General features: G+C 43.6%; 1 protein-coding gene across 1 annotated transcript; it reads right to left on the bottom strand.

Annotated features, from left to right (window-relative positions):
• Positions 1-548: 548 nt before the first annotated feature.
• TIMM8A (translocase of inner mitochondrial membrane 8A) lies at positions 549-4,668 on the bottom strand. The gene is made up of 2 exons (XM_063141971.1): positions 4,446-4,668; positions 549-1,576 (listed from the first exon to the last, which is right to left on the bottom strand). Exons 1-2 carry the CDS (start codon positions 4,575-4,577, stop codon positions 1,415-1,417), a joined length of 294 nt encoding a protein of 97 aa, XP_062998041.1. The 5' UTR covers positions 4,578-4,668; the 3' UTR covers positions 549-1,414.
• Between the last annotated feature and the right edge of the window lie 5,742 nt (positions 4,669-10,410).

Below are 10,410 nucleotides of genomic sequence, written 5' to 3'. Positions count from 1 at the left end.
AAGAACCAATTAATTACTCTTGTACTTACCGTTGCATTCCAACCAAGTCCTTGCCCAAGGATTGATAGTTTAATACAACCTTCCCCAACCTGGTGCCCTCCAGATGTGTTGGCCTAAAACTCCCAGCTTATTGGGAACTGTAATCCAACGCAACTGAAGGGCACCAGTTTGGGAAGGCTGTTTTAAGGGTTTGGCCATTCCTTATGCAACGACTTATTTGGTCACCTGCATGAAAAAAAGATCTCTAGGATAGCAGGCAGGAAAGGTTTACAAAAGTGGTTTCTTTGGAGCTAAATGTTACTAACATACATATGAGTAGACAGTGAGTTGCTGAAACTGAGGGCTAGGAACTTGCATGGGTTTATCTGCAGGGTAGTAGTTTCAGGACAGCAGCTTGGGCAAAAAGTGAGACTAGGGTTGCCAGCTACGGCACAGCACAGCACCGTAGCTCTGTAAGGGTATAAAATGTTCTTTATTCTAGATCACAATCCTCCCAGCACCGCTCCCCCCTAGCAACCCAGAAGGAATCACCGGCCACTCAACAGGCATTTTAAAATGGATCCAACTGACATTTATTCCATTGATCAGAAGGAAAAGAATTTATGGAGAAAGTCAAGACAGACTTTTGTACTCGGTAAGTGAAACATTTACAAGACCACATGAGTGATATTCCTTCCCAATAACCATGTGCCCTGGAGGATCTCTTTCTAGCTGGGCTAAGGAGGGGTTGAATAAGCACCTCATTGAAGACCGGCACAACACTTCTGCAAGCGAAGTCTGCCTCCCTCTTTCCAACCGCAACACCCCCAGTTGCGGTTTACAAAGGTCAACTCAGTCGCATGTTCAAGCGAGCAGCAGGCAAGCGATTCGCAACACTTAAAGGAGGAGCGCTAAAGCGTAGTACCATTGTTAAAGGCACGTTTGCACCCCTGCATTTCCCAGGATCCACAGTAGTGTTTCTCAAGCCTCCCAGCTCCCTTATCTCAAGAAGAAGCGGGAGGAGGAACTTCTCAAGCATTGATCGGTGGGCTACCCTGGCCGCACCACCGGGAAAGTGAGCTGTTCGAGCCACAATTCTGGTGTGAAGATCCCCCTTATCCAGAACTTTTCTACTACAAAAAAATTAAACAAAAATCTCAGGGCAGCACAAGCCTATGTTAAGCAGCAGGTGTGCAGTGTTGCATGCCCTCATTTGTCTGGCTGTTAATGTTCACAAGATGGGAATTTAAAACCGGAACTGATCAAGGCAGCTGGGAAGTCCTGGAGTCCGTCACAAATGTAGAGGCCAACCTCCCTCACAGCTTATCCCTAGCGATCCTTTCGTCTGTTCTCTCTTTGCTGCCTCCTCTCCCATACAATTGGTTTTTTCCTTTTTGAATGAAGAAATCAGAGCTGTCATGGGGGTGGGGTCAGCTCAATCAGACAGATTTTCAGAGAACGCCGACTTGGATTTCTGCGTCTGCTCCAACCGGTTGAGAATAAACTGGCTGGTATCGATGAACCGCTCAACGCAGTTCACAAAGCAGGCCTCCGCTCGGCTGTCCAACTTGGGGCCAGGCTTGTCCATACATTTCTCCTGTTCAAGACACAGAAGAGAGAGAGAATTACCTAGGGCAGGGGTGGGCAATAAACATGAATCTACTGGCAGACCTTATTGGCAGATTTCTGGGTGATTTGCAAGGATTTCCCAACTGACTAACCAAAGCAATAATGAAGCGGCTCCCTTGTCCCCAAATTAGACAAAAACTTGGGGAGGAAACCCAGTAGCAGCGACAAAATGATTTCCCCCTCCACCCTCACAAAAAATTATACTACTGAAATGAAGAACTATGGAGGTAACCATGGTCATGTCTACACCTAAGGGTGTAGCAGGAAGGAGAGGGAAGGCCCATAATATAAAATACAATATAAAAGCACAACCAAGATAAAAACAGCAGCAATGCAAAAATACAAATTTAAAACAGCAAAGTTAAAATTAATTTACAGACTGTTAAAATTAATAAGAGGAGCCCCGCGTGCGTGGCAAAAAAAAAGTAAGGAAACACACACACACGCACACACACACGTGCCATCCCAGGAATGGCAAAATTGCTGCCCTTCTCACCCCACAGACACAGAGCCACACGGCGCAGCTCATGATTGCTAAAAAATACTTGAGATGGCATCATAACTGAATCAACCTAGATATAACCTAGCTCCTCACCTACTGCAAGGCATGTTTTATCAACCAATATTCAACAAGATAGCACCATCTAAACCAGGGGTGGGCAGGAAGTAGATCTCCAGATATTTAGACTTCAATAGTCTCCATTCCTGAGCTTTGGAATTTGGAAGTTGGTCCCGAAAATCTGGAGATCTATTTTCTGCCCACCTCTGATCTAAATACTAACATTGTATCCAATGTTTCTCTAACTTTAAAAGGTCTGCTCAAGCATCAGATACAGCCCAATAGTACAAATGTGCCCAAGCTCTTCACGGTCTAGCTCCTGCCTATCTCTCCTCTCTCATCTCACACTATCGCCCCGCTCGTGCTCTCCGCTCCTCTGATGCCATGCTTCTCGCCTGCCCAAGGACCTCCACTTCCCTTACTCGGCTTCGTCCTTTTTCTTCTGCTGCCCCTTACGCCTGGAACGCTCTTCCAGAACACTTGAGAACTACAAACTCAATCACTGCTTTTAAAACTCAGCTAAAAACTTTCCTTTTCCCTATAGCCTTCAAATATTGAGTTTGTTCTGACTCTATACTGTTAGCTTCACTGTACCCGGTGCCTGTTTACACTTCCCTGTGCCTGTTTGCATTCTCCTTCCCTCTTTATTGTTTACTACAACTTATTAGATTGTAAGCCTATGCGGCAGGGTCTTGCTATTTACTGTGTTATCTGTACAGCACCATGTACATTGATGGTGCTATATAAATAAATAATAATAATAGTACCTGTAAGGCAGCTATAGTTTAGTAAAGCAATTCACTAAGTTGGCACATTGTTTTAAATGTTTTACTGCTTTTAAATTATATATTGTTTTAACTTGGTTTATGGTTTAATTTGTTTTTAGCTGTGTATATTTACTGTTTTATTCTGTATGCTTTTATCTGTACGCCGCCCTGAGATCTTATCGATATAGGGCAGGATATAAATGTGGGCTGGTCCATGAAGTCACGAAGAGTCGGAAACAACTGAACAAATAAACAACAAAAATAAATGTTTTAAATAAATAAATAAGGTTGTCCCAGGACTGCAGAAAAACTGGGAAATCCTTGGCTTCAATTATCCTGGGGAAAGTCTCTGGTCATCCCCGGTTGACCCTGGGATCCCCTGTGCATCACTTGGACGCATAGGGACGGCCCAGCACTTTCAATTGGGCCCGGACTTGGACTCAACAGGAGCCAGAACCCTGTTGAAGTCAGAGGAGATTTGTCAACTTAACGCTTTCTGATTTTAAGACAGCTATAAAGACTAGCCTCTTCCGACCTACCCATATGAATTTCAAACCAAGAATTTTAAATTGTCTTGTTATTTTGATACTGTATTAATTTTATATGCACTTTTTATTAATTTTATGTATTTGATTTATCTTGTATTGTTGTACTAATGTTGTTCCCCGCCTTGATCCAAAGGGAGAGGCGGGTAAAAAATAAATAAATATATTAGTAGTAATACTATTAAAGCCTCCTCCCATATGGGCCTGCCCAGACCCTAAGCTCATCTACAGGAGTCCTTCTCTATGAGCAGATGCCAAAGGAAGTGAGGCAGGTGGCTACCAGGAGGAGGGCCTTCTCTGCTGTGGCACCCCGGCTGTGGAATGAGGTCCCTAGAGATGTTCACCTGGAACCTATGTTATACTCTTTTATTATCCCATTATTTTAATAGTTTATCATCTTAGCGTTTTAACGTTGCTGTTTTAAAACTTGTATTTTAAACCTGTATACATTTCTCCATTGCTGCTTGGTTTTATCCTGGTTGTGCTTTATATTGTGTTTGGTTTTATATATTGTGGCTTGTTTTATACTGTATTTGATGGGTTTAATTTTTGTGAACTGCCCAGAAAGCTTCAGCTATTGGGCGGTAAGGAAATGAAATAAATAAATAAATAAATAAGCTACCCATGACAAAACTTAGGCCCCATTGATTCCAATGGCTCTTCCCTTGAGTATGGCTCCACCTGGAAACATCCCATGGAGCAGGTGCGGCCATACTCAAGGGGAGAGCCATTGAAATCAATGGGGCCTACGTTTGTCATGGGTAGCTTATCGCCCCCACTGATTTCAACGGGGTCCTGAGTCCCATTGACATCAATGGGTCCCATGGATTTCAAAGGGAGTCCTGCGCCCCCATTGAAATCATTTGGGGGTTGGATGAGGATACCGACTGCCATGGATTTCAATGGGTCCCCTCGATCTCAAGGGGTCTACTCCGAGCGTGGCCTGGATCCACGGGGCGCCCTTACCCAGCAGAGCTCCGTCATCTGGTGGACGAGCTGCTGGAAGCGCTGCTTCTGCGTCTCCACCTCGATGAAGTGCTGCAGCTGCGGGTCGTTGACGGCCGATCCCAAGTCGCCCGCGGCGGACGAAGGGTCCATGCCGGGCTGGGCTCGAGCCGGGAGAGGCGAGACGGAGTGAATGGAGCAGGCTGCCAGGCGACCTTCACGTGCCACCCCGGCCCGGCCCTCCGCGCATGCGCGCCTAAGCCTCCGCTTCCGGGACCACTGCGCATGTGCGGAAGCGGAAAAAGCCTCTTCTCCCCGGACGTGGCCTGCGGGCGCGCCATAGAGATAAAAGCTGAGAAAGGGTAGAGTTGACCTTCTAACCTTTTGGCAGCGCCCTGTCGAGGCTTCTCTACTCAAGAGAGAACCATTGGAACAGCCTTCCTCAACCTGGGGCACTCCAGATGTGTGGGACTGCATCTCCCAGAATGCCCCAGCCACTGGCTGGGGCATTCTGGGAGTTGTAGTCCCACACATCTGGAGCGCCCCAGGTTGAGGAAGGCTGCACTGGAAGAAGAAGAAGAAAAAAGAGAGAGAGAATAAATAAACATGATTGAAGTATTAGTTGTGGGGTGACCATATGAAAAGGAGGACAGGGCTCCTGTATCTTTAAGGGTTGTATTGAAAAGGGAATTTCAGCAGGTGTTATTTGTAAATATGGAGAACCTGGTGAAATTCCCTCTTCCTCACATCAGTTAAAGCTGCAGGTGCCCTGTCCTCTTTTAAATCTGGTCACTCTAGTATAGCTCCTGCAGCTTTAACTGCTGTGATGAAGAGGGAATCTCACCAGGTTCTCCATATATACAAATGACACCTGCTGAAATTCCCTTTTCTATGCAATTGTTAAAGATACAGGAGCCCTGTCCTCCTTTTCATGTGGTCACCCTAATTGATCTGATAAAATGGTCTACATGCAGCTTGATGGAACAGGGTTGTCACTCTAACCCCGTCTGACCCTCAACCTCCTTCCCCACTGGACTACCTTGCAGGGTTGTCAGAAGCCTCAGCACACCCTCTAACCAGCATTCTATAATGTGGGGACAGTAACAGCCCACTGCCTTACAGGGTGTCAGGCCCTGCTCCCTCTTCCCCTCATCTGTCCTCCATGCAATGTGGGATTACGCTAGACCAGTGAGCTTCAATTAGTGGGTCGCAAGATCAGTCCAGATGGGTCACAGCAAACTTGCTGCCACCATGTCAGGCAATTGTGAAAGTGGGCCCCATACTGCAGGTTGGGACTTCAAGATGGGTCTCTGCTAGGGTGACCATATGAAAAGGAGGACAGGGCTTCTGTATCTTTAAAGTTGTATAGAAAAGGGAATTTCAGCAAGTGTCATTTGAATGCATGTAGCACCTGGTGAAATTTTGCCTTCATCGCAATAGTTAAAGCTGCAGGAGTCCTGCCCTCTTGACCAGATACAAAAGAGAGGAGGGCTCCTGCAGCTTTAACTTTTGTGATGCAGAGGGGATTTCACCACCTGCTACATGCATACAAATGACACCTGCTGAAATTCCCTTTTCTCTACAACTGTTAAAGATACAGGAGCCCTGTCCTCCTTTTCATATGGTCACCCTAGTCTCTGCAACCTGGGGTTGCTATCTAGGATGACCATATGAAAAGGAGGACAGAGCTTCTGTATCTTTAACAGTTGCACTGAAATGGGAATTTTGTATGCATGCAGCACCTGGTGAAATTCCCTCTTCCTCACAACAGTTAAAGCTGCAGGAGCCCTGCCATCTTTTGTATCTGGTCATGCTAGGCAGGAGTCTTGCAGCTTTAACTGGAATTTCACCAGGTACTGCATGCATACAAATGACACCTGCTGAAATTCCCTTTTCAATGCAACTGTTAAAGACACAGGAGCCCTGTCCTCCTTTCCATATGGTCACCCTGTATGAGCCTCACTAAAGAGCTGTTTTAACCCAACGTCTCAGCCTCCATCTATCCTCACCCTCACCGCCCCCATCTTGCAATATGGGGATAATAACGGGAGCTATATTATATAACAGGGCCACTCAGCTTTAGGTCAACTGGTAGCCATGGGCAACCAGGAAATTAATGCAGGCAAGTTAGCCTGCAGATGGAGCACGGCAAGGTTGTTCTGCCCTTCCTCAGCCAGCCCACTTGGTTTCTGTGCAAGCTGTCACAGAACCACCATGGAAATGCAGACTATTAGCCCTTTAGCAGGTTAGCTAAAAAATGTCCAGACATGTAACTTTCATGGACGTATTTACAAAACTGGTGTAATATCTCTCCTACAAGGAAGAAGTTCATTCCACAACACACTATGACATGCTGTTCCTTCCTGTTTATTGCTCCACATCTAGATTTTCTTATAGAGAAGTTACTTTTTAGTGGTGCAACCTTTGCTGTTACTTTGCTGTTATTGTGTTCTGCCCCTCCTTCATTTTATGTTTTTATTATTCTGGAGCCTATATACTCCGTGGGCCAGACCAAAAATCAGTACCAAGTAAGGTGGCAAAATTTCATGATAATTTTTTTTGAAAGGCGTATGTCTCTGGATTGTATTTTCATATGATAGCCCGTTCTGACTGGTTGCTTAAACTGAAGCCATCTTTTTCTAACTTTTTAAATTTAAGCTGTAACACGTGAACCAACTGTCCATTTTTTTAAAAAAAAAACTGCATTAAAAGCTAATGAATTCTCTTACAAATAACTAATTGAAATAATGGACTTATCTGTTACCATTTTTTGTAGTACAAGCCATATATCAAGAAAAAAGGTTACATTTTCCCCATTTTTATACAGTTTGCTGTATATGACACATTACCTGGTGCACATAAATAGTATGAGATCATTTAAGGACACTCTTTTACCTTTCCAACAAGCCATAGCTTGAGTAGATTAATTCTGATAAGCCATAGTTAAACACGTATGACTGCATTATTGTTTCATGTAATTTCCCCAATGTATGGATAACATTTTTGGTTTGGTTTGTTATGCAAAGAAACATCTAGTAGTTTTGTTAGTTCAGCAAATGTTCAATATGCATGTTTTTATTTACAGATGTTACAATGTTATCATTTCACAACTACTAACATCTAATCTTTTATTTAATTTAGTTTTAATGTCCGTCACCACTACAGTCATCTTCTGAGTCCTCAAGTTCAACTGCAAAATCTACAGTGGTTTTCATGGTTGCTGAATATCTGTAGTTTGCATATAGCAATGCAAACAAGTCCATGATCAGTTTGGCGGTTGACAGAAATGCACACACTTACATGACAACTTCTCTAAAACTGCAATAACTGCTGGTGGTTCATGCATCCAGTCAATGACAAAATTGCCATCTCTGTCTATCATAAGAACATCAGAAGCGCCATGCTGGATCAGACCAAGGGTCCATCTAGTCCAGCACTCTGTTCACACAGTGGCCAACCAGCCATCGGCCAAGGATGAACAAGCAGGACATGGTGCAACAGCACCCTCCCACCCATGTTCCCCAGCAACTGGTGCACACAGGCTTACTGCCTCAAATACTGGAGATGGCACACAACCATCAGGGCTAGTAGCCATTGATAGCCTTTGCCTCTAGGAATTTATCCAACCCCCTTTTAAAGCCATCCAAATTGGTGGCCATCACTACATCTTGTGGTAGTGAGTTCCATCATTTAACTATGCGCTGTGTGAAGAAGTCCTTCCTTTTATTTGCCCTGAATCTCCCACCAATCAGCTTCATAGGATGATCCCGGGTTCTAGTATTTTGAGAGGGAGAAAAATGTTTGCCTATCCACATTTTCCGTACCGTGTATAATTTTGTACACCTCTATCATGTCTCCCCTCATACTCCCAACTTCTAGTGATTGATACAGCTCTCCGCATGCAAAAGTTTGCAATGTCAGAAGAAGATGTTGCACGTCCATCTAATATTTACCCCAGAATCCCAACCACCTTGTCCTGGGACAATACTGACCAGTTAGAGGGGACATCAACACAGAGTCATTGGAATTTCCATCCAGCTGAAGATCATTGGGTCTCATTTGCCTAAATCAATGCCTCAACTGCTAAAAACAAAGAAAAGAAGCATTTCTAGCCAGACATTTATGTTACCAATATAAAATGTTGGGGAGAGGGAAGGGGGCACCAATAACTTATTACCAATATTTGTAGAGGTAAACACAAATATTTTGTTTTGCCCTCCTTTGTAGAAAAATGTCATATGTCTTCTGGCAAGCAACAGGCAAGTAGACAGGCTTCAACATACTTGTCAGTGTTGTCTTGCACCATAGTGCAAGACAAAATTTGCTTAAAGGAATTGCACTGGCTGCCAATACGCTTCCAGTGGGAATTCAAGGTGTTGGTAATGACATTTAAATGGCTTGGGCCCACGATATTTGAGGGTGCACCTCTCCCTATATCTGCCTGCCCAAGATTTGAGATCTGTTGGAGGAGCCCTCCTGCTGAAATCACACAGAAGCATTCAGAGAAATTCAAATGTACCACCATAATTAGAATAGGCGTATTTCACACCATATGCACATTTTTGGCCATCATCGGTGATTTTAGGATGCAGGACGGCGTGATTTGTGGACTAAGTCAGGCACAATTGTAGAATGTTCATTAGCAGGGGTAACGCAAGATCTCAGTTATAACTGTGCAGTCAGACATCACAAGCTGATTGATGAAACAGTCATGCGGGGAGCATGGAATGGTTTCCAGCCATGGTTGAAAGGCAAGCGAAACCCATGGGACCTTTGAAAAGTGATACATGCTACAGACAAAGCTGTGCAAATCATAACTGTATTAGCCAAAGAGCCAGATCATATCTTACATATAACATGCCATTGCTAATGTGTGCTAATACATTAAACATAATACAGATTGTTATAATTGAAATCCATACAGACATATTTGTCATTAAGCTCCTGATAAAGATTAAAGGTTCACAGTTTTATTTATTTATTTATTACGTTTTTATACCGCCCAATAGCCGAAGCTCTCTGGGCGGTTCACAAAAATTAAAACCACAATAAAACAACCAACAGGTTAAAAGCACAATTACAAAATACAGTATAAAAAGCACAACCAGGATAAAACCACACAGCAAAATTGATATAAGATTAAAATACAGAGTTAAAACAGTAAGATTTAAATTTAAGTTAAAATTAAGTGTTAAAATATTGAGAGAATAAAAAGGTCCATATGCAGACTGCAGAGTTGGCTGAAGAAGTACTGAAACGTTTATCACAATCCAGAGTGGGCGTCTTCTTATTCTGTGCATTGGCTTGGTCTCAAATGACAAATATGTCTGTATGGATTTCAATTATAACAATCTGTATTATGTTTAATGTGTTAACACAGATTAGCAATGGCACATTACATGTAAGATATGATCTGGCTCTTTGGCTAATACAGTTATAACTTGCACAGCTTTGTCTGTAGCATGTATCACTTTTCAAAGGTCCCATGGGTTTCGCTTATACACAGTTAGGGTTCCTCTCTTGTTTTGTACATGGTTGAAAGGCATGTATCCATGGTCAGATGACAGCATAACCAACTTCTGCCGTGACAAATGCACAGCTTCACTGCAGAAAGTCCTTGGTCAGCAATCCTGTTCAAGGATGATGGAGCTTTTTGAGGACTACTTCAATGACCCCAGATGTAAAAATGAAAGTCTTTCAGTATTTCGGGCATTCTGTCTCAGCGTGGCAGAAAATCTGCTGGGCTCAATTAGAGCACCACACAAAAGTGAATGGATGCTTCAGTTGACATGCATCCATGTAATGGTCCCATGGTGCTTTGCCTGTGATACTGAATTGTGCATGCTATCTTCCATACTATTACGCCCAGATGGCCAGGCCGCCCACTGAGCACCCAGACATACAAGAGCATTTCGTACAAGGCTGATTTTCAGTACAGTTGGGATCTAGGTACTTCTTTGGGCAAATTCCTGTAAACCAGACAACA

The sequence above is a fragment of the Elgaria multicarinata genome, chromosome 15 (assembly GCF_023053635.1).
Source record: "Elgaria multicarinata webbii isolate HBS135686 ecotype San Diego chromosome 15, rElgMul1.1.pri, whole genome shotgun sequence".
Lineage (NCBI taxonomy): Eukaryota > Metazoa > Chordata > Lepidosauria > Squamata > Anguidae > Elgaria > Elgaria multicarinata.
Note: the sequence above shows the minus strand (reverse complement) of the source record. Positions and strands in the feature narration are given on the sequence as shown.